The sequence below is a fragment of the Vanessa tameamea genome, chromosome Z, assembly GCF_037043105.1.
Source record: "Vanessa tameamea isolate UH-Manoa-2023 chromosome Z, ilVanTame1 primary haplotype, whole genome shotgun sequence".
Taxonomy (NCBI): Eukaryota; Metazoa; Arthropoda; class Insecta; order Lepidoptera; family Nymphalidae; genus Vanessa; species Vanessa tameamea.
This window is the reverse complement of record NC_087341.1, coordinates 3,067,961-3,092,747: the sequence shown is the minus strand read 5'-3', so window position 1 is coordinate 3,092,747 and position 24,787 is coordinate 3,067,961. Positions and strand designations below refer to the sequence as shown.

Genomic DNA, 24,787 nt, shown 5'->3' with positions numbered 1-24,787 from the left:
TCCCAAACTATGAGCTGGTCAATAATCGACTAATTATGACGAAAAACTATGAATAATTCCATTGCCATACAATCATAATCAATTAATTATACCTGACCGAAATTTGAATAAAATACCTAAGTCATTGTTTGCAAACATATTAAATGATTGTTGAAACTCTTTAAAATTTAATGATATGTTTGCCTATATTATTGATTATTATTATTCACTACAAACGTGCTACTTTTCTATCGTCGACGTCGCAATACAATATAATATCTGATTCATCGCTAAGCCCCGAAGGCCCGCCGGTTGCGTCCGGCAATGTCAATAAAGTTCGCCTTTCGAAACGTAACCGGCACGAAATTAAGAAAAACCTTCCTAACGTCAAATATAAAATCGATCGTATTTCCAACTCGTAAAACTCTAAATCTCGCCGTATTACATATATATTCTTTTTTTAATTTAACATAGATCTAATGCTTTGGTAATATGGTTGCTTTTGTCTTAATAAGATACCGTTTAAGACTGAAGAATAAAAATGATATCGATGTACTGATTTAAAAATGGTTACCTAACAGAGCGTATCACAGATCCTACTCAATGAGAAATACCGTATTACGAAGGCGATTGTAAAATTAAATTTATAGCAAGTACAAATAAACAATGAACATGATTGAGCATAAAAAAATACCAGATCAGTATTAAATTATAATTTAATACAAAGTTAATTTATTCTAGGAGACGCTCATTTGCATTTGGTAATATTTGATTGGCAATCACTGGTGCAAACAAACGTCTGTCAATAATTCTACGGTATTGAGAGTAAATGACAGAAAAGTATGATATAAATTATATATTTTTTTTAGAATATTAGTTCTGCGTAGAGAATAGTTATTGAAAGAAATATCAGAACCGCGTCTCAAATCATAATATTTATGGATAACGCAACCGTTTTGAACACACAGCAATACTTAACAATACTAAATTGTTGTGTTCTCGTTTGAAAGATGAGATATTATGTCCCTTGTGCCAGTGTAACTACAGGCACCAGGGACTAATAACTTAGCTCCAAAGATTGATATAAGGAAGGTACTTTAATATTACTTATTAAAGTACCAATGTCAGTAGGAATTGGTGACTACATACCACAACGTGGCCTAGTTGCCAGTCCGCATACCTTTATGATACGAAAAATGAAAGAGATCATTAATTAACTACGTCAAGTGTTAATGATATACATTCAAGTGGAGCATCAATCGCCCATCGTCTCGTGAACCTTTCTAATTTAGACATAATTTTTTAACATGTTTCTAGTCTTTTTTCGCCGTTTTGATAGTTATTTGAGACTAAATTCCCAAAGTCCAAATTTGAATACGTAAGTACAGGTCACTGTAAAATTCTTGTTTGTGAAATGAAATGTTGTTTATAAAATTTTGTATACATAAGTACAATCAAGTAACGGCTTTACGCGAAAATTGTTTAGAACAAAAAAAATTCTATTTTCTCATGGCCTACACCTTTTGTAGGAAATAATTTCGTCAAATATCAGTATTTATTACATTAAACTTGAAAAACATAATAGGATTTATTTTAGATTTGACCTTAAAAATAAAAATTGCGTCATTTTTAACGATAATATTCGTAGATATTCAGCGAGTCATAATACGTAAGTATACTAAATTTCAAAAAGGAATATTTTTGGAATTGTATCCATTATTTGTACTGGACCCAAAGTATCGTTTTATTATGTTTATTTGTATCTACGTACAAAGTAAAATGACTAAAAAACTAAACTAAAACGAATTTACCTACATATTAATTACACAACGGTCAAAGCATTTTGATCTGTATAGTGTATGCATGTGCCATTATGTAAGGCTGCTATTATTCTGGAGATACAATAGCGATCGAGAAAGTTAAAGGGTTGACCGAAACAACCGGTGCCGGAGCCTTTTGTCGCTTGAACCGCAGTACGGCAACACTAACGCCAGTACTTTATGATACTTAATTAAGCGCTGTGAAAGCGGAAGCGTTTATTCAACTAATTGCTCTGATTTGCAATTTCACATTTATTAATTCAAAATAATTTAAAAATAATTTTTAATTTAATTTTTTTTTTATATATATTCGTTTTATCAATTGGTATCACAATTATTAATAGAAAAGTTTATTTTGTAATTAAATAGCATTAATATAAACAGACTTAATATTGTAATTGGTACAAAATAAATTTATGAATCTCGTAGTAAACCATTAATAGCAGTTTCTTATGATCTAATAAAGTTTTATTTTCCGCTCTCTTACTTAATCACTCACAACCTTAGTAGCGGAAGGGGGGAGCTCTTTCGAGAAGTTCAGCGGGAAACCAGTTACCTCCCGACGGTGTGACGTGCGCGTGAGTGTCTTTACCTTGTATAGTGGCAGTGTATTAGACAATGTTTAATATAAACTAAGGTAAGTTATATAATATTCTAATAATGAAAATTCTTATTTTGTAAACATAATAAATCAGCGTTTTCATAGTATAATTTATTCATGAAGTAACTTAGCAGTGGACCACTTTATAACTCCGTATTTGTTGTCTGAGCGCCACTGGTTCATAGCTTTAATCATCTACTTTTGTTTTAGATTTTAAGAATTTCGTGGAAGTCATAAACCAACGCACTATAATAATTAAAAATAAATACAAAATTTATGGTGTAAGATTATTCTTTAAAAACTAAAACAGTTAATTTAAAAAAAACATACATTGTTTACATTGAGTATCGTGTCCAAAAAGCGACTATATAACTATTGAATTTATAATAGATTCAACTTATTAGTATTTCTAACAACAAAATATCCTAATATATCAATACTTAAAACGTCTAAACATCTAAAGTGTGACAATAATTTAATCTTCATGGACAGTTATGTAGAAGTTATGTATTAAAAAGTGAAGTTTTCTCTTGAACAGATATATATAATTACATAGTAATTTTTGGAGCATAACTTATTAGTTATTACGCTTTTCCAAGTAGAGAAATTAATTATAATTAACGTATGGGACATATTTATACGTCATTTACTTTTTAGCACGACTAAGTTTTTTTAACTTGACTATAAATTAAAGACATTAACTGACAATAATTTCATATTAGATATTATTTATGAGGTAATACAGTATGTTTTCACATCTTTATCGATTTCACAAATATTAACTGTGAGATTTTAATTACAAAATAATTAAAGCGAAGTAAGAATTAATACGAAGCGAAGTAAGAATAAGTCGAGAAATACTTCTGTTTTATCAATTAAAAGAATTATTTTTAGTTTAAAAAATATTTATAAATATAAGGACTTTTTATTTGGTAAACTTTCGTAGGAGTTTTTTGACAACAAACAAACAATTGAAATAAATAAAACTGTTGTCTTTTATATAATAATCTTTAATTCGATATGCGAAGTGTTTGTGCTCTGTACCAAGGTTAACCTTTAATATTCCCAAGCACGTGTTCAGTTTAAGAAGCTTGCGAATACTTACCAAGAACTAACATTTTATTTCTTACTTTTTTGTAAATAGTTTACCGTACCAAATGCAATATATACAGCCTAATGGTATATAATACTACGTTATTACCTATAAATTATTTAAATTTAACAGCTGCAAACAAATGTTTACTGAACTGGATATAAATTTTATCAATTCAAGCAAATCTAGTTTCGTTATAATAATTAATTTAATAGCAAGTTTGTTCAATTATTATTTCGATTTAAGATTGTTCAATCAGATATTCGTTGAAATGAAAAATAAAAATTCAACATAAAATACATTTTTGTTCTACTGTTTGTGTTTATTAAATTTCCTTCATTTGTGCGTAGTTACGTTTATTGACGCCGTAGATTTCCACATACCGACGCTTAGTGGAGAGTTGAACAAGTGGGTCGTTCTGTCTTGTTCCATTTGATGGTATGCGTTTGTATGTAGACGAAGCTTAATTCCATGCTATATATATGAATAAAAGTTAAAATTAGTCGGTAATTTCAGTACTTATTTATTTTAAATATTATTTATGATTTTAGAAAATATAATTCCATCAATTATATTTAAACATTTTTCTCCCGTATCAATAATTTTTATCTTTAAATAATATTAATTTGTACCTAATATATCAATTATAATATAATTTACGCTAAAGAGACATCGTTAACATTGTTAATACTTCTCTTGTATAACACTCTGCTAACTTTCTTTTTTAATCAGGTTTTTGTTGACAAACTAGTTGTCAGGTCTTAGACAAACCTATATCGACCTTTCATTATAGATCGCATACTGGTCATCGTGCAAACTGGTCTCCAATATTTTTAATACTATTGGAACTTTAATATGCAATAATACAAACCATATAGTTTTCGATACGCTATTGATAAAGTATAACAACAATAACATTATATTCATAGAAGGCATTGTTCGTTGTTAGCAATATAAACCTATGTTATATAACAAAAACGTCTTGATGTTTTCAATTATAATAAAATAATATAAGAACAATTCAATCTATAAATGTCATTGTCCGGTAAAATATTTTAAGTATTATACAATAATATGTACACATGTTATTGTTTTGATATTTAATACATTATTTTTTATTCTACTTATAAGTTTGTAAAATTTTAATTAGTTTTTCATAAAAGTATAATAAACGAAGACAGACTATTGTAATTATTCCGAAAAGTAAAAATGAATTATTAATATATTTAAGAAATTTGCAAAAAATATCGATCTGAATATTTTATATATTTAATAGGCTACTAATTCAGTACGCATATTCAGATTTTATTTAACTTTTTTGTAGTAAATTGTGACGCTGAAAAGTGATGATGCCCTGTTGCATTAGTTACTCGTGTTCAACGTGCATCAGAGTGATTCGAGTCCCAAGTCTAAGTCACGCGATTTCTCCTAGGCTCAATTAATTAAGAAAAAATAAGGTATGTCAACGGTGAACACAGTTCAAGTTTTCTCCTTCGTTCAATGAAAATACCGTCAATTGTTCCATTTTATAATAGAAGCAAAAAGCGTTTCTTCTTCGAAAACAATCAATCGTATCTTATAAAAGCTGATGATATATGGTTCAAAAAGTCAAATAATAGTCAAATTTATTCATTTTAATACATTTCACTAATTAATTTGTTTTAATTAATTTCACAATTGAAATATGGGGCACATCCGCCAAAACGAATTTAGAACCTTTACAACGAGCTCAAAATAAATTAATTAAAGTTTTATTCAATTATAATTCTTTAACGTCCTCCCAAAAAAATTATAAAGATTTGAACCTAATGACTATTTCACAAACGTATCATTACAACACTTGCCTACTAATAAGGAAAATTCTAAATAAAGACATCCACTCCCAAATAACTTTTACAAAAAAACACCAAATCCAAACAAAAATGTTACGACGAGCAAATGACATAAATCTATACGCCCCACGAACTAATTACGGAAAAAGAACTTTAATGTATCAAGGTGCTCAGTTGGACAATAAACTCCCAACAGATATAAAACATGCTAAATCTTTGTCTACATATAAAAAACTTTTAACATTCCATATTTTAAAACAAAACAAATAATAATATAATAATAAAATCTTCAAAATAAAAAGACACTTCCAGTTGCGCTCACTCTGTGATGTTTGTTGTTCTGCTATGAATAACTTTTTAATTTTACCCTCTGTTTCTGTTAACGCTAGTCATTATGTAAACAAATTTTAATGTACCTTATTTTTCTCCTAAGTGAATTTTATTCTTGTGAGAAATATTAATAAAGATGTCTCAAACCGTAATTTAGTGTAGTAGTTATTCGAAGTGTACATAACTTAGAATAGGTATTGAAGGAAAAGTGTTTACTTGTCTAGCGCCTAGGATATGTAGCTTATAAAACTAACGAAAAATTAGTGGAGATTTTTGTCGATATATTCATACATGTTTGTATGAATAAAGACTTTAAAAGAGGCAGTGCCTACACTCCCGTTCAGTTGTAACTATACAGTAATATTGACACTTGAAAAAATAAACACAAATTGCATCAATGAATACATGTTTGCAAACAATTTAAGATACATTGAAACGCATGTCTTGTATTAATATAATATAAAATAGTTGACGTCATACATACACCATACGAATATTATTCTATTTGTAATAAAAAATTAATCCATTCAACCAATCCATGTATCTGTTTAAATATTTTTGGCTTTAGATGTGCAATAGGACATCAAACTTTATATAAAAAACTTATGTTTAGATTCGATAGTCTTAACCATCGAGATTATTTATTGAATTTGTCATTAAATGCAAAATTACGCGACTGATTTTAGTTCTTATGATTATTTTTGTATAGATCGAGTACTTTTTACATTATCTAATGCGACAAAATACATGTTTTTTAATCTTCCATCATTCATAGATCCAGAAGAATTTAATATGTTGCTCGAACAAATTTCAACTTTTTACAATTTTATTTTATTGAAAATGTCAATACTTAAACTTTGTTACATGATAGTAGGTATAACATATAATATCGACTCCCGCCCACGCTCTTGCAGAACTTGTCTTTATAGTCCAGCATTCCAAATATGCTACCATTGCCTTATATATATATATCTTTTGTTTAACAATATTTCCCTATTTGCACAATCGAGTTCCAAAACGAAACAATCCTAAATATTTATTATACACATAAAAATCACTTTGTTGTTGCCTTTTGCAAAGCAAAAAAATTACTATCTTATATCATTCTATTGTTTGACTGTTTTAGTACTCATTTACATAGTACTTAGTTATATACTACGCAACTGATTTTAATTCGGGTTTCATCGATGAACTGAGTGATTCAAGAGTAATGTTTACATGCATAGTACGACATATCTTTCTTTTTATGTTTGTTATTTGAACGATGTATATTAACATCGTACGATGTATATAGATAGACATATTATTGTACCCGCGTGAAGCCGGGACGCGGGTAGGTAGTATTACATAATAAATAATAAATCTTCACGTTTTTTTAATATTACCTTTGTTATATCTAAGGGATCTGAAATAATATGTTCATATAGTTTATCCAATGTTAATATAACTCTGAAATTATTTAGGATGACCGACTACGAGCGTATCAAGGCAAGTTGCCTTCAACGGCGTGAATTGTGGGAAGATCCAGACTTCCCAGCCGTTCAGCCTTCTGTATTCTACCATCAAGTCCCGCCTTTCACCTTTGAATGGAAACGAGCTAAAGTAAGTACATGTGTGACTTTAAATCAATTACACTATAAACTGGCGCAGTGGTCGACGTACCTGCTTTCTATGTCTTGAACCGCGTTTTCGATTACACTTGGTTGTTTAATCAATTATACGGTAGTATAACTCTGAGATATATCTATATAAATCTTAACAACACTTCTGTGGAATTGTTTGGTATTTTTTAAAGTGAGGTTATATTTTTGTAAAATAAACAAAGGTTGCCTAAGACCGCGGCGATTGACTCTTGTATTATACATTGCATTGTAAGTTAAAACAAACTTAAAATCTCATTGTGCAACATTATAAATCAACACTATAACACAACTATATTATAAATAATATGCTTCCTACAATTAACAGACTTATTGTCTTTAAACATTGTAATAAAGTGTTTATATCGCGAATTATAGCGTCGACGTCAAAATATTAACAAAACAATTAACGTTTCGTCAATTCAACATCATTTAAATTTAATTTATTTAAACAAATATTAAACACTCTCCCATGTGCTCACGGTTTACAGCCTGTTCTTAGACACGGTCCGAATCGTATGCTAATGTCCACAGACATGTCATATTATGTAGGTCACTGCCCACTTCATTACTTTCACCTTTCGTTTCATGTATATTCATAACCAAATCGTAAATACAGATTAACTTCCCGAGAATTTGGATGAATGGTACTTGATGCATGTATACTTTTTTAAACTATCTTCTTTTGATATAACCTTATAATAACACGTAGAACTTTGTATGAATATTTTATACAATAGATTGATAAATTGTTTTTATACAAATGTATTTATAGAGAGGTAATTATTTAAATATAAGTATATAATAAAAATTATACTGCCTTGTCATGAAGTACGTGTATTGTAACATATCTATGTCAAAGATAATATTTTTTATCTGTAAAAAAATATTGCCTGGGAAAGCCGGCCTGTGGATTTGAATAAAGCCGAGCGTAATGATTGTTTATATCCCAAGCGAATTCCCAAAGGCCTAAGCAGTACCGTATATGACTTCGATACTTCTTATAGACATACATATCCAATATTTGGGCGAACGAAGTAGCGAATGCATACCTTTCGCCTTCAAATAAAAATTCTTAATTTAGCATAAATCATGACTTGATGAATTATTTATATATAATTTTAAAGACACAACAATTTTCTTATTAATGAAACTAAATAAATTCAAAATAATAGACAAAATGAGAACGGAACGAATATGTTAAAAATGTTGTTATTTATATCAAACAACATATAAAAACTTATTAACGATTCCTGACACGTTTTAGAAATGGAAAGAGCACATTCAGACGGACAGGGGTATTACCGTTATCCAGTAACCACGTAGCGCTAAGCGTTTTGAACGTTAAAAATTCTGCACTGTTGGGCACAGTAAACTAAAGAAAATAAAATAATAAATGAAACGATATCAGCCACTTTCCACATTTTTTATTATTTAGAAAGGTTTATTTCAACACAGATGTATATTTTAAAGTGAAAACAGTGAATTAAATAATAGATAGGTAACATTAATCATTTGTATACAGTGACTTAGTTTTCATTGCTATAAACTTGTTAATTCTTATCAATTTGTAACTCTTTTATTTAAAAAAATATATGTTTTCCTAAATGAAATTAAGAACTATTAACCTTTCCGATGAACTGTAATTTTATTTTGGAATGTGTTAACAGTTTTATAAACGCCTACCTTTCTCCTACTTTTGATATTGGCAAACTCGCGCAATGATTGCTTAATAAGTTTCGATTTTTTCGTTGTTAAATGTAATCAAGGCCTTAGTCGTTGACCTTCTCGATTCAGCTGCCGTTCGCGATGCCGCGTACACCGAATCCTTCATAAGCTTATGGCGTTTAGTTAATAAAAAGTCAAAAAGTATGGTCGCTATAACAACAAACAAATCTAATAATTTATTAATTTGAATATTGTCTAAGGAAGTGTATAATTGTTAATGAAAGGTTTCGCTTCGCAAGAGTTTCTTGTAGTCGTTTAACGAGTTTTTTTTAAATAGATCAACACTTAATTTTGAAAAAATTATTCTTTCCTGAACTAAGCAATTTTATTTAAATTTTTATTAAGAATTAGCTTGTAACTCCTGTCATCCAAACAAAAAGTTATCGCTGTGCCTTAAAAAGCAGAAGGTGCCTGTAAAATTGAAAAAATAAAATTATGTTAGAAAACATTTATAAAATTTGAACTGCTATGATCAGTGCCTCACCTGTGGACCAAAATTTAACCATCATCGTTGAGGCGCGGTGCCCTAATTCATTGCACTTATATCATGCATTAATAAAATACTACAAGCATAATATTATTACATTTTTTTTTTTACATTAACAGCCTGTAAATTTCCCACTGCTGGGCTAAGGCCTCCTCTCCCTTTTGGGGAGAAGGTATGAGCATATTCCACCACGCTGCTCCAATGCGGGTTGGTGGAATACACATGTGGCAGAATTTCATTGAAATTAGCCATATGCAGGTTTCCTCACGATGTTTTCCTTCACCGCCGAGCGCGAGATGAATTATAAACACAAATTAAGCACATGAAAACTCAGTGGTGCTTGCCTGGGTTTGAATCCGCAATCATCGGTTAAGATGCACGCGTTCTAACCACTGGGCTATCTCCGCATAATATTATATTCCAACATAATTGAAATTCAAAAACATATTTATTACGAATACAGATACGTTGAAATCTTAAGTTACCCACATTAACAATAAATACATCTTCATAATTATAAATACTATTGAATAAACTCAAAGCCTCAAAGCGATGCATATTTTATATTAAGTTTCAGGAAAAACCACAACTGCTTAAGTATTTATATTTGAAATACTTACAAAACCTAAGAATATATATTACACATTAAATAAGCCTAAAAGCTTATTATTTGAGAACCACTGAAGTATAATATGACGTAAATATACGCAGTTTTGACATCATAGAGCGCGATCTAAAAATTTAATTAAATTGAAACTAAAATTAGCTTGATATGTATCTTTGTAACCGAATCTTTCAACGTGATTTTAACATCGACACGCGTGCTAATGACTCATGACGATATAATCATTTATTTTGTCTTAGTATACTGACCAGGATCGTCAGGTTTTTACAAAATAAAAATAAAAAAGACCGGCATTACAGATCAGTATTATTACGACTTATACGAGTAAGTATATTTATTAAAGTTGTGTAAAATAGCTGCCTGTAGATTTCCCGCAGTTGGGCTAAGCCCCAAACCTTCTCCTCAAAGGAGGAGTCGTTTGAGGAGATGCTTTGGAGCTCCAATGCGGATTGGTGCATACACGTGACGGAATTTCTTTGAAATAAGACACATGCCGGTTTCCTCATGGTGTTTTCCTTAACCAACAACCGTGAGATAAATTAAAAAAACAAATTAAGCACATGAAAATACAGAGGTGCTTGCCTGGTCTTGAACCCGTAATCAGCGGTTAAGATGTACGCGTACTCGAATCTCGAATATTACTGGTATATAATATTAATTATGAATAGGTATTCCTTATCCAATGACTTTTTTTTTTCTTATAAAAAAAATAATACTGAAGGTGAATGTGTATTATTTATATTAAATATATTTTAGTGCTAAGTATTCGAAATAGATGTCTATTTATAAATTGCAAATCAATTTTAGCCAAACACAAGTTTATTAATTAGTTGAATTGGTAACAACGAAAAACATATATGTTAACTAAATATCCAAATAATATATCAATAAGAGTCCTATTACATCATGCAACTACAACACGTGCATCCACCTGCAGGTCTGCATTAGAGCAGCATGGTGGAAACAACTTCAAACTTTATTACTCAGAGCAAGATTTTGCCCCAAATCTTAGCGAGTTTCATTTACCCCTACTTAAAATTTCATTGAAATCAATGGATCTTTTTGGATCGTTAATACGATAATAATGTTTAGAAGTCTATAAATTATATTCGTTATATTATAAATTTGCTTACAATATAAATAATAAGGAATATTTACTAGAGGTCATTGAGCAACCTGTTACCGACTTGTAAGACACTTCAACATTTCTCAGGCTGAGAACATCAATATATAACAAACGACTTAGCTAGAAGTATAATATTATTACCTAACCATCAAGGTCGTCTACCACCTACACATATGTGCAATGATGTTGTGCAGCTCTTTTATATACTAAATGTTAATTTAAATGCTACTTTATGTATCTATACCTTAATGTTATTTATCTCATTCTACAAATGGAAATTCACAATCACAATCTCATCTATAAATTGAACTATTTATTAGAAAAAAAGCGACCGTCACGGCCCGCCGATGAATACGATTTGATGATTATTGAATCAAATTATAACTGTAGAAAACCAATTAATAAATATGGGTGAAAATAAACAAAAATGTTGTTTTTTTTATTGTAATGTTTGTTGACACCAACACAGACATGTTGTCCGTGCCTTTAATTATAACTTCAATTTTTTTTTTACTTTGTAAGACTGCACGTTTGAATTACCAAGCAGTATCAAAAACATTTCGATAATAAAATTAATATATTTTGTTATAAGACGCTATCCTTGTCCTGTAAATCCTGTAGTTACACTGGACGGTCACCATTAACACCGAATTACATTACCGGAACCCAATTGTATGTAATTAATAAGTACATTGTATTGCTATTTGGCGGTAGATTGAAAGAACTAGAACTGGATTAAGGGTGTGGTAGGTACTCACTCATATTGGTCAGTAAAAAGTCCGAACATAATATCTTTTGTCATTTCATCTAAGCAGATAAAATGCTGCATTACCTATATTCGCCTATTAAATTGGTAAGAAAATACTACAATGTATTAGTATTAATTTTATGAATACAAGCTTCCTTGTACATAAACTAGCTTGCTTATAGAATTTACTTTATAAAACTAGATTTTATTACTTTATTTTAAATTAATTATAAATAATTCGACATTCGAAAGAAGACAGCATCCTGTATTCTATAACTGTACAACTGCTTATCACGTATCGTGTACCAATACATATTATTTAAATTTGTTAGTAAAAAAATAATGTGGCTAGGTCGTGTATTTAACTTTATGTCTTGGTATTTTTTAACGAATTAATGTATACCAACCAGTCTATTTACCCGTGGCACTGTGCTAATGCGAAGTAAACGGGACAACGCGTCTCCTGTAATTTTTCACGCATTTATTTATTTAGATCCTACTTTATGGTAAATTTTGAAGGAGGCGTATTATTAGATTACAACACAAATTTTGAAATAACTATCTATATCTTAGTAAGTTGCTTGTTTAACTAGTTTCGAAATTGTTCACAGGAATTGCATGCGAACCCCAAGTTTATTCTCGACAGCAGCGATACTTTCGACGTTGTGACCGGCAGACTTGGTAAGTTAATAAATATTGTGATATCAACACGCTGGCTAACTATATTCTAAATATAAATAGACAAAGCTGTCTTTCCTCCTTTGTCTGTCAACTGATTTTTATTTTTTTTTATATTTTTATATTATTTGACGAGCTTAGGTCATAAAAAAAATCCAAAAAATGCAAATGAAATTTGTGATCCTATAATTTTCAATAATAATTATGGTTGAATTTCCGAGCAAACAGAAGTATAATAATTAGGAAAATAATTATATTAAAAGAATTATTTTTCATGATTTTACGCTTAATTAATGCAACCGCATTTTTGTTTTTTCTATGTTGAATAAAGTGAATTTAAAATCTGATAAATACCTAGCTTGTAAGGTAGCTGTGGCGCAAGTGAAAGTAACTATCAATATGTTTTAGTATAATAACCTGTGTCTTTATCAGTCATATTTGGTAATATCAAAGTCAAGATATGCTCTGCGAAAATTGCAATATAACAAGGATTTTAAAATAGAAGTTTTGGCAACAAAGCGATATCTAGAATGTTATGCAATCAGATCAGAAATGCTATGAAATAAGACTAAGATAACGTAATGGTTCTGAAGCGTTTATGTAATGTTGTAGTATACATTATCGATACATTTTAGAGTAAAACATATTATTTATTAAGAAATGTGGCAACATTTGATTGATAATTATATCTTGTTTTGTAATAAAGTGTCTTAAATTTGGATTAAGCTGTGTGAGTTGAGAAAGCTATGCTGCCAATAATTATCATATCTTAACTACTCATACCGGCCATCATGAAATTTTGTGTATACGCATGTCAGGTACACAAAAAGACATTCAATATAAGTACCTAATAGCTGTCCCTCTTCTCGTACACGCATAATCTAGCATTTTGTTATAGAGATTTTGAAATAAATAGAAATGTTCAGGCATGGCGAGTTAACTTATTATTTATTCAAAAAAGCAAATCTTGCTTGGCGAACAAACATAGTAATAAGGTTACTAAAGAAAGCTAGTACCTAATATAAAAATGTTTACAAACTTCTCTTGCAGGAGACAAGTGGCTGCTTTCATGTGTTGGAGTGTTATATCTGTGCAAAGGACTTTTTTATCGAGTCGTACCCGCTGACCAGAGAATAGACTCCAACTATGCTGGCGTTTTTCGGTTAGTATCAAATTATTAATTAATAAATCAAATTCGAGTCATGTAGCTGATGTTAAAATTACACTTTATCTTTAATAAGTTTTTATTGAAAATTATTTTCGTTATAATGAAATTACAAAACATTGAAAGATAAAAATATTTAAAATAACAATTTCTAATAAGAGTGCTCTTGCCGGTCTTGAGAATACCTGATATTATCTATTGGTAAAATCTTTGGCTGAGTCTGTCGACATTTGTTTGATAATTAATAGCATACTTATACGGTTTATTGCATTTTTTCATAAATTATAAAATATATTTTCGACATTACAGATTTCGCCTTTGGTGGTGCGGCCAGTGGGTAGAGGTTCTAGTAGATGATAGATTACCTACGGTACACGGCAAGCTGGCATTTATGCATTGCAGTAATTCCGAACAGCTCTGGCCGGCCCTACTAGAAAAAGCTTATGCAAAGTTAGTACCAATCTTTTATTATTTAATACTTTATGAAAAATTTAATGTTAAAGTTAATATTTTTAAATTAATCATATAATTTTTAAATATTATCAAATATATATAATACTAAATTATAATATTAAATTCAAAAATATTTCACATCATCATGTATCTAAATGACGATGACGACCTACGTGGTCGAGTAGTGTGTAAACCAATTTTCATGGGTACTCCGACGTCCCGGGTTCGATTCCCGGCCGAGTCGATATAGAAAAAGTTCATTAGTTTTCTATGTTATCTTGTCTGGGTGTTTGTGGTACCGTCGTTACTTCTGATTTTCCATAACACAAGTGCTTTAGCTACTTACATTGGGATTAGAGTAATGTATGTGATGTTGTCGAATATTAAAAAAAAAAACTGGAATTACGATTTCGTCCAAAATTCCTCGCTATTTAATTTATTTAATACTAGTTGTTGCCCGTCGTTCCGCTTGCGTATTAGGGGTTGGTCCTCAGGTGTTACGCATAAAAAAGTCTATAAGCTTGCTTTATAACTGATCTCATCAAATTCTAATCAGTGGTTTGTCCGTGAAAGAGCAAGAGACACACAGACAGAGGTACTTTCACATATATAATGTTAGTATAGATAATAAATGTAATATTTCATATTACTGCATAACTAGAGTAAGCCGGGTCTTTCATATTTCCGTTAAAAGTTGTAATTCATTTTAACCTCAATACGCAATAGAATTGCATAATGATTTCTTATAAGTTGCTTGAATTTTTTTACTATTTGTAGAATGCACGGGTCATACGAGGCACTTAAATACGGCAACCTTTTGGACGGCTTGGCGGATCTTACGGGAGGCATCACGGAATCTCTTAACATTACGGACCTGACTGACGCCGCTGCCCTTAACAATCTCATGAAAACCACAAGTGTTGTCACAGCATACAGATTACCAAACGTAAAAAATATATATATTCTAAATATAATTACAGGATTAGGATACTAATATTTAAGAAAATTCTTTGACTTCCTTATACACATTTTTCAGGCGGTTACGCATTCAGTCAAAAGCATAGAATCGGGAATGAATTACAGACTTTACAATATGGAAAGGGTAAGTTAAAATTATGATTTTTATGTTTAAATATTGGTCATTATAAAATCTATTCCGTTTAACGCATTTACGTATTCGTCTAAAGTCATTCATTGATATTACAATTCCAAACCAATTGACGCATCATATCGATCATAAAAGCGGGGAGCTTACTAAAGCATCTAATACATAGTACATTAACTGAACAAATTTTACATTTCAGATAGAAACTATTGATGGACCAGTATATTTAGTGAGATTAGCAAGACCATTAGCACCAGGAGACACGCATATAACACATTTTATTTTAGACCATGCAAGGTACCTTTGCTAGTCATTTATAAAATAATAATAATATTAAACAGATTCGATATTAATTTTCATATCTCATTCCAGTTGGAGTTCGATTCCAGTCCACGAACGTGAACGGCTAACGTCAACGACCAAGGGCTTCTGGATGTTGTACAACGACTTCACATCAATGTTCTCACGGGTAGAAATGGTGCATTTGGATGTGGAGACGAGTAAAGCTGAAGCTACTCTGAGTGACAAACAGAAGTGGCAAGTGAAGAGTCATCAAGGCCGCTGGAAGAAAGGCGTTACCGCAGGCGGATGTAGAAATCACGTTAGTAAGTAACAGTTGATGTATTCTGATCACACGACGATACTAAACATTAAGAAAATTTAAGAAATGTAACTTTAGAAACAGATTAAATAAATTATGTTATAAATGTATGTTACAGATTTATTTCATATGAATCCGCAAATACAGATCGTACTCAGTGACCCAGACACCGTTATCATATCGCTCAACCAACACAGCATAATGGAACCAAAAGTTATAGGGTTCAGCATTTATAAAATACCCAAATCTCTAACCGAGACAGCTTCTCCCCTTTTCTTCAAGAAAACTAAAAGTTCCATCAACTCGCAATACACGAATAGTCGACAGGTTAGCGAAAGGTCAGTACAAGTATATTGTTTAAATAGAATTACGATAAAATGTTAAGCAGCGCGAAATATACATTTTGCAATTGCAATGCGAAATACTTTAAACGTTTAATTTTTATTTTAGATGTAACCTAGATGCGGGCGCTTACTTGGTGATACCGACTACCTTTGAACCGAGGCAGGAAGCTAACTTTTCATTACGAGTGTATTCAATAAAACAACTTAAAATGAGAGTATTGGATTTCACTCCTCAAATGTTAAAGGCTGCTGTGCTAAAGGCGCCACCAGGTGTAGAATCGACTAGTTTCGCTCAGTACGAATCGCAATTCCTTCAGTTGGCAGATGAACACAAAACTATCAATGCCTTCGAACTGCAAGAGTTGCTCGAAAGATGTTTACCCAACGATTACATCAAAAGCTGTGCCACTATCGAAACGTGCAGACAGATAGTCCTGTCAATGGAAGTATCCTTTATAAAAAATACAGGAAGCATATTTACGTTCTAGAAACAATTAATAATTTCAAAAGTAAAATATGTTCAGAAGTAAGAACTATACTTAGAGGTTTGCTATTAGAATTATTTTACAAAAATAGAAATTGATATGAAAAAAAGTGTAATTTAATTAATTTAGGTTTTTAAAAATCAATTACCTAAACCTATCAATAAAAGAATATATTTTCTATACGCAATGCTTCTGTACAAGTATGTACAGTACACAGTGTGAATATTTTTATCCTTTTTAGTAAAATAAGTATTATTTGTAAATTTTTTCCTTAACTCTTAATTCAGAAAGATGGTTCTGGCCGCATAACTCTATCCGACTTCAAGGATCTCATCTGTAGCCTAAAACATTGGCAGGTTGTGTTCCGGGCCCATGCACCGGAAAAAATGAGTGTGCTCAGAATCGAAAGATTTCGCGACATATTACGCGACGTCGGGTTTGTCATACCGGAGCGCGCGTTGTCTCTTCTCGTTCTCAAGTATATGAGAAAAGATGGAATGCTTCGATTTGGGGATTTTGTCTCAGCAGTTGTACTTCTTCATAGAGCTTTCCGTAAGTGTCTGTAAACTAAGTCACAGTGTGTCTATGACACGAGTGAAACCTTTTTGCGACTGTAACGTTGTATTCGAATTTCAAATTGATCGTTCTCGTCACAGAACAGAAGTTTCGTTTTGAAAACAAATTTATAATAGTGTCGGTGACCTTGTTTATCTACTTATGTTATTTGTTCCGTGTTAATATCCGGAATCCATTTTAGGTAAAAAGTCTTGCTCGGACGTTCCGCTCTAACAACTTCCTTCCTTCGCACTGTAAGTGACACCGCGACTCCTTATTTGGAAGTTAAGGAGTACCTAAACATGTTTTAAATTGAATATGTTCTATATATTATATTCTATCCTATTACTAATATATTCGAGTACTCTTTTATATTCAATTTATATAATAATTATAAATATAAGGTAACAATAGTAACGACCAAAACTGGAGTTAATTCAATAAAATCAGGTACAGTGTGCCCAACTGATACTATTTCGAACGGGAACACATATAAAGGATATTGAATTTTAAAACGTTAATTAAATTAGAAAATTCTGATACAATTATTATATCATAAAGACTGGATTAATAATGTACAATTAGAAATGTTTGAATTCAACCCCGTCTTAAGCATAGCACGGGCCCGGGTGCAAGCACAATAACATTTATTTTTAAGAGACACAGATGCCTCACCGATGGTCCCAGACTTGGTTATTATCGACCCTTAGACGTCTCACCGAATACGAGACATTCACTGTGATATTATGAATAAGTCTTTCCTTGATTTCGAAAATATACGCATCTTTATAAAATTTAGCTTTATAAAATTTCACCTTTCTAGAATACACGCAAGAGCTATTGTGAAATATTGGATTTGAACATACACCATGATACTCTTTTTTTTGTTTTTATAAACTTAACACGTTAACTCCCCCTAAACTCGACCGCCGCTGGCCATTTGTTAGTAACAGCGGTTTGCCTGTAATACGAAGGAAAGAATTTGAAAGAGTCGGACTCGATTCAAAGCTCAAAGATTCCGGAATATCCGGAAAAAGAATAGTTAAATTAAATGGGTATTGGTAGGTAAGACGAAGAAGTATTATTACAATATTATAAAGTATGACAACAGTAAATATAGTTAGAATTAGAAGTTTCGTTAAATTGTAATAAATATTTCTAATGCTTCTGTATATAGTATACTAAAGATCTTGCATGTATATTAATGCATACTTACCAGAATAACTATAGCTTAGAAACTAATACGAGATTGCGAGATTGTATCTAACAAAATTAATTTATGTTTTATATATATTGTATTTGGAATGCAGAAATGTTTGTCCGCTATTCGGAACATTTCAAGCAATCAGAACACCATCTAATTTTTTTAAGTTAATTTAGAAAATCGAAACGTTTATTACTGGTATACTAAAGATATATTTAAACACATTATTTGATAAGTAAGACGGTGCCATTGGATATATGTATTACATGTTTAACTCTATATATAAAATGCTTTCACTTCGCGATTAAACTTTATCAATAATATTAGTATGCTTTATAGTCTAATGTCACATTTCAGATATGTTCTACAGTAACTGCTCTACGAGTACTTACAAAGTTAATTTAACTTTTGCTGAGGTAGGTACATTAGCTCAACGTCACTAACCTCTTCGCTAACACTCCTACTGCTTACTTATCATTATATTCTAATTTGACGGTTATTGAATCGTAGAAATCAAGGTTTACGGCAATATAGTACAAAAATCACAAGTGTTTTTTTACTTGCATTTGCATAAGTTCTATTTGAGCAACTACAATTACATATTTTACAATAAAGACACATGACACATGTGTAGAATCACTATCTCTCTTGAAATCTCTATGATGCCAGCACACACGTTCACAATCGCGTTTTTAATGTGTAGTGTTTCAATTAAAATTGAACAACATTTAAGTCGTATTGGATGAAAAAGTGAAAGTACAATGAAATTCGATTATTTATCCACCGTACGATATTTGACTAACGATATATCGTAGCGTAACTTACAAGAAATTGAACCAGAGGCAAATAAAAAGTTGTTACTTTTCATGTGGTGCGATATCTCTCGTTGTAAATCCTTTAATTGATATCATTAATAATTATTTTAAATACATTGATATTATAGGTACTGATTGATTGATTAACAAGGATATTAACGGTATAAATTTTTCCTCAATAGTTTAATTAAAATGCGAACAGGTTAATTAGTATTTCTTCATTTTCGCTATCTTTGCAACCTATTTTTTTAATGCTTGTTTCGACGTTTTTTTTTTCTAATTATTTATAATTATGTTTTTTGCTTTTTTATAATTAGTTCCAGCAAGGTTTCGTCCATTTGCAATATTTTATTACTGAAAGTAAAGTTAAATGATACTACCTATATCGCATAGAGTATACTGGTCGAAGTAATGTCACTTAATATCCATGTACACATGGTACAAATGCAGTTATGCCGCTAAGGAAAATGTTTTAACTCTATCGATGTTTTTTTTTAAATAAACTTTTTTTTGTTTCAGTGGCTGAAGTCGGCTTTGACATGCTGATGCTAGGTTAAAATTATTTATTTAACATATAGTTGATGTATGTATATATAAATATTTACATAATTACGAAACGATATTTTTCTTATTTAAGAGCTGAATGGAAACATTTTAAGTAGAATATTTTTGTGTTTAAATGTTACATCGTTATCAAAGCGTTATATGGTAGGTATTGATAAAAATCTACTGAAATATTTGATACAATGTAATGATTTGTCATTAGATAAATCTTTAAAACCAATACTTTTATATTCATAACTAGACGTCACAGCTATACGAGCACAAATTAAAAAAAAAAGACTGTTTTTTTTGTGTGGCGCTGGTCGCTCACGCGCAATCGTCTACGACGCCATTTTGATGTATACATTTAATGGTTCAATACAATTATTATAAATTTGAATTCATTTCATTAAATGTTCGCGGATAATATGGAGTAAATAAAGGTACACTTAAAACATGACCCATTAATTCGTATGTACGTATATATCCGGAATATTAATTGCTCCCGAATAAATCCTTTGAATCTTGGTAGCTTTTTTTTCAAGATGTTAGAGCGTAATCGTGACTTGTTTTAATCTACCAATCAATTTAAATCATTACATGAGACGAGTGGATGCAGTTAAATAGCATAGCGCTCCCTATAAATTCTAATGTTTACAGAATTATTTCTTACCCATGCCTTATATATATTATATATATATATATATATATATATATATATATATATATTATATCTTTACATTTAGTAAATCGCTTAAGACGTTGCCCTTTATATGAACTTTTACATATAGGTCATATAAAAATACATAATGACATACATACACAAAATAATAATGTTAGTTCGTAGTTTATGTTTTCATAAGTACTGCATGACTTTATAACTTAAATGATGCTGCGATCTCCCTTTAAAATGAATCGTTATTTAGGTTTAGACGAATATTTTATGATTTGTAAATAATGTTTTTGTATTTTTTTTTTATTAAATTCCACCGAAACATATTACAAAAAAATATTTTTCTTTTGTATTTGTTATATCGTATTTCCCATTACTAAAATTTACTACTAGTACCTACATATATATTTTTTTAATTGGCGTAAATTAAATGTTGGTAACTGAAGATGTAAATAGTACTCATAGTATTGTAAAGCATTTGAAAAGGTAATTACTAAAGAGATTAATATTATCTTTTACTGTTAATTAAATAAACTTTAAAAAACTTCGCTGCATTCATTTATTTCTTAGTTACTAAGTTAACTTTAAAAAAATATTTATCACAAACTGATTAAAGATTCCAGTGGCAATAAAGACATTTTCGAAAATTGTTCGCACTGCAAAAACATTAGATTCGTTCATGCAAGTCTTATGCATATGGCAAATAATACATAGAAGTAATTTACAGAATATGTTTGTCTATTATATTGGCACATACTACACCAAAACAAAACTCAGCACTTTAAAAATTGCCTAAAATTGTAACCCAGCTACATTAAAAGGGGGCTGCAAATAAGGATCCCCATTATATTACAAACTTTATAATAACACAGACGAATAATGCTTTGATCAATCAAAATACTTTCATTATTTTGGTTTATGAAGCTTCAGTTTGAGTTTTAAAGAAAATGTCTTTATTATTTTTTTATGCAACCTTTTCATTTTGCATAAAATAGAAATGCAACAATTATCAAAAATAAATAAATTATAAAAGCCACAAAAAATATTAAAGTAGTATGGAAATAAAAAAGGTTGTATTTATTAAATTTATTACTACTAATGTATGACTAGATCTAAAAGTTTAACATTTATAAAACAGTCGCATATTAAAACAAACAATAATCAATGGTCTGTTGATAATTTCAAATAATAATAATAATACATAATCATTAAAAACTTTTTAAAAAACAAATAAAACATCGCAGTGCAGATTAAAATGATTAACATTTTAAAAAATATATTATTTTTATATCAATTGAACTTGCTTTCAAAAGGTAAATTAACATTATAGTTCAATAAATATGCCCCATGCAAGAAATGTATAATGAAATATAATATCACTTATATTTTATTATAAATTTATGCATGCAATAAATATAACTATGCATTCACAGTGGTATATATATTTAACCAAACTGTAATATTATATGCTGCAGTATTAAAGTTATCCATTAAAATTATGACTTACAAATTATTTGCAAAGCTTTTTACAATAACAAGTTTAGTTCAAATGTTGAATTCGTCATCATGATTATTTTTGCTATAACCTTTTTTTTGTATTGCAAAGCAAATTATCACATAATATTATTTATTATTAAAATAAAATACAACTAAGGTTTTTACCATTGCATAATAAACAAGTTTTTAATTTATTTGAATATTGAAATGCATAGACCGTAATACCAAATCTATTCATTGGTACTAACCAAACCTTTTTGGCTAAACATTGAAACTATATAATCAAATTAAAACTAGTGTTTTAATACAAGACATTTGTTTAAGATAATATTGAAACTTTAAAAGCACTATTTACTTAATGTCAAACTGTATACAATTTATAAATAAGTTTTATCTACATTTTATTAAATTAAATAAAATTACAAATTGCTTGCACATATTAGATAATAATAAAATAAATCATACTTCACTATCTGTCAGTACTGTCTTTGTTGGATACATTTATTTGGTCTGAATCATCGGATTGCAGAGAGGTTGCTTTATGTAACTCATACAACTGTACCAACTGCTCATCAGTCATATGATCTAATAGTTTAGGGTTTAGATATTTACCCACAGTTTTCCTTTTGGCTTGATGCAGGGGTTTCATTTGCTTCGCTAAATTGATTGCATAGTCCTAAAAAAAAAACAACATCTAAGAAAATAGTTATTGTATTCATCTAAATATGTATTTATAGTTTTAGAGATTTTTTAAAGTGTTTTATTTATTATTAAAAATAAAAGAAAATTTTACATATGCTACAATTTACAGGTGTTACAATTTAACTTACAGTCCATTCATTCAGAAATATATTAGCTTCTTGAGGGTTACAATTTTTATGTCTCTTAAACTCTTCTCTTGCATAATTATCGCCTAGTATCCGTAGTTCAGGAGGCAATGCTCGATGCACACGGAAAATTAGTTTATAAAGCGTACGTACACGTGATACGTGAATTGCAGCAGACATATTTCACAACGAGTATTTTTAATAACGGATAACTTGTGATTGTACGATGATCTGCAAACACAAAACAATATTGTTAAAGCTACATATTAAATTATAAACTTTATAATACAAGTGAAACAATAAATTCAAGAAGGAAGAATTTTTAAGAGAAATTGTTATTTATTTTATACCTTCCGGGCCAAACTTATTTTATATAATAATGATTATAAATGAAATTAAATGAGACATTTTAATACGGTTTGTATAGGAATAAGAAATAAAATAACATTACTTATTATCAGGATGTCAATGTAATCAGGATATCATAGTTTTAACTTTAATCACGAACATTCAAAATTAATACTACTAGAACGATACGACATGATAATTCTTCATTTATAAATTTTGAAACGACGACCAAATTATAAAAATAAATTAAGAAAATACTTTAATGATTACGTTAGTGACATAATGACTTACCAACTGACAACTGACAGCAGACAATACAGCCCGCCCATAAAGGTAATGGTTTTATACACTTTGACACAGAACACAATTATATTTTTTGTAATCTGTGACTAAATAAAACTCCCTTAAGTTATAATATTCTGAAATAGTTGTTATTTTCACTGTATACATAATTATACGATACAATAAAAATGTATCGCTTAAAATCATATTTTTTTAAAAATGTAAGGTAACGTAACGTAAACTTTGTTTTCGAAAAAGGAATGATAGTGGTCCCTTTACTTTTTAGTAAATATTGATATATTGCTTCATCTCATCTCTCAATGTCTACTGCTGGACATAGGCCTCCCCCAAAGATCGTCACAACGACCGGTCTTGTGCAGCCCGCAACCAATTGTAATTGTTTAATTAGTCATATTTTTCAGGAATGTCTCATTTTTTAAGATTAAAAAAAAAGGTAATATTACACTTATTTCCTCATAAGTTTTATTCAAGTTTAAATACATGGGCACAGTGTGTCATGACTAAGCTTTATTTCGTTCTCCTTTATTCTGTTATCGCAACGATTTTATTGGATTAATATAAATCTAGTCATGAACAGCAATTTAAACATTGATTCGTGGGGTCGGATAATTTTGGAACTGGTAACCTTAACTGCGATATAAAATACTTAACATTGATTGTTTTCTTCACACTTGTATAGATATAATAATTATATAAAGTAGGTATACAATGAGTATATAAACTACCTATAGTTGGATGCCCAACACTAACACTTTTTTTATCGTGTAAATTTTAAAGTAGAAAGGCAAATAATGCCAATTAGATATTGAACTTACTGACAAATATTTAAGATATTCTTAGACTTAGATTAAAATCTGTAATACTAACATAGTCCAGTTATAGTTATAGTCCAGATTTAAACAGTACATCAGAAAATATGCGTGCGACACGATTGATTGCATACTTCTGAATGATAGCAGAAAAGTCATCTTGCTGGGCTTGAGGACTTGGTTTACTATGAATATAATGATAAAAACAAATTATAAATATAACGTTGAAAGACAACAAAATGCACCCGTGCTTATAGTCAAATAAACCTAATATTACAATTCATTTGTCGAATGTAATAAAAAAGCTGCATTATTTTACAAGGGGGTAGAGTTTTCAATCAATACCTACTTGACGAAAAAAAAAATCAAAACA

General features: G+C 29.9%; 2 protein-coding genes across 3 annotated transcripts; one reads left to right on the top strand and one right to left on the bottom strand.

Annotated features, from left to right (window-relative positions):
- Nucleotides 1-2,330: 2,330 nt before the first annotated feature.
- On the top strand, nt 2,331-20,186 carry Calpc (Calpain C). 2 transcript variants are annotated; one of them, XM_026644487.2, is made up of 14 exons: nt 2,331-2,436; nt 7,119-7,257; nt 12,621-12,690; nt 13,738-13,849; nt 14,162-14,302; nt 15,083-15,251; nt 15,342-15,407; nt 15,610-15,707; nt 15,783-16,015; nt 16,130-16,349; nt 16,462-16,801; nt 17,128-17,392; nt 18,957-19,015; nt 19,934-20,178. In XM_026644487.2, the coding sequence occupies exons 2-14, from the start codon at nt 7,120-7,122 to the stop codon at nt 19,958-19,960; spliced, it is 1,938 nt and encodes a 645-aa protein (XP_026500272.1). In that variant the 5' UTR covers nt 2,331-2,436; nt 7,119; the 3' UTR covers nt 19,961-20,178. The 2 variants fall into 2 exon arrangements, with proteins under 2 accessions (XP_026500272.1, XP_064076513.1); XM_064220443.1 differs by lacking the exon at nt 18,957-19,015 and having other exon boundaries at nt 19,934-20,186.
- A 2,260-nt stretch (nt 20,187-22,446) lies between these two features.
- Nucleotides 22,447-23,185, bottom strand: LOC113403868 (succinate dehydrogenase assembly factor 3, mitochondrial). The gene is made up of 2 exons (XM_026644491.2): nt 22,958-23,185; nt 22,447-22,803 (listed from the first exon to the last, which is right to left on the bottom strand). The coding sequence occupies exons 1-2, from the start codon at nt 23,132-23,134 to the stop codon at nt 22,597-22,599; spliced, it is 384 nt and encodes a 127-aa protein (XP_026500276.1). The 5' UTR covers nt 23,135-23,185; the 3' UTR covers nt 22,447-22,596.
- Nucleotides 23,186-24,787: the final 1,602 nt, after the last annotated feature.

Bases quoted from the DNA above. Each gene is read 5' to 3' on its own strand.
- Calpc (XM_026644487.2), top strand. From the start codon at position 7,120: ATGACCGACTACGAGCGTATCAAGGCAAGTTGCCTTCAACGGCGTGAA. The intron at 13,850-14,161 runs GTTAGTATCAAA...TCGACATTACAG, and splicing joins AACTATGCTGGCGTTTTTCG to ATTTCGCCTTTGGTGGTGCG. The intron at 15,408-15,609 runs GTAAGTTAAAAT...TTTACATTTCAG, and splicing joins GACTTTACAATATGGAAAGG to ATAGAAACTATTGATGGACC.
- LOC113403868 (XM_026644491.2), bottom strand. From the start codon at position 23,134: ATGTCTGCTGCAATTCACGTATCACGTGTACGTACGCTTTATAAACTA. The intron at 22,804-22,957 runs GTAAGTTAAATT...TTTTTTTTTTAG, and splicing joins TATTTCTGAATGAATGGACT to GACTATGCAATCAATTTAGC.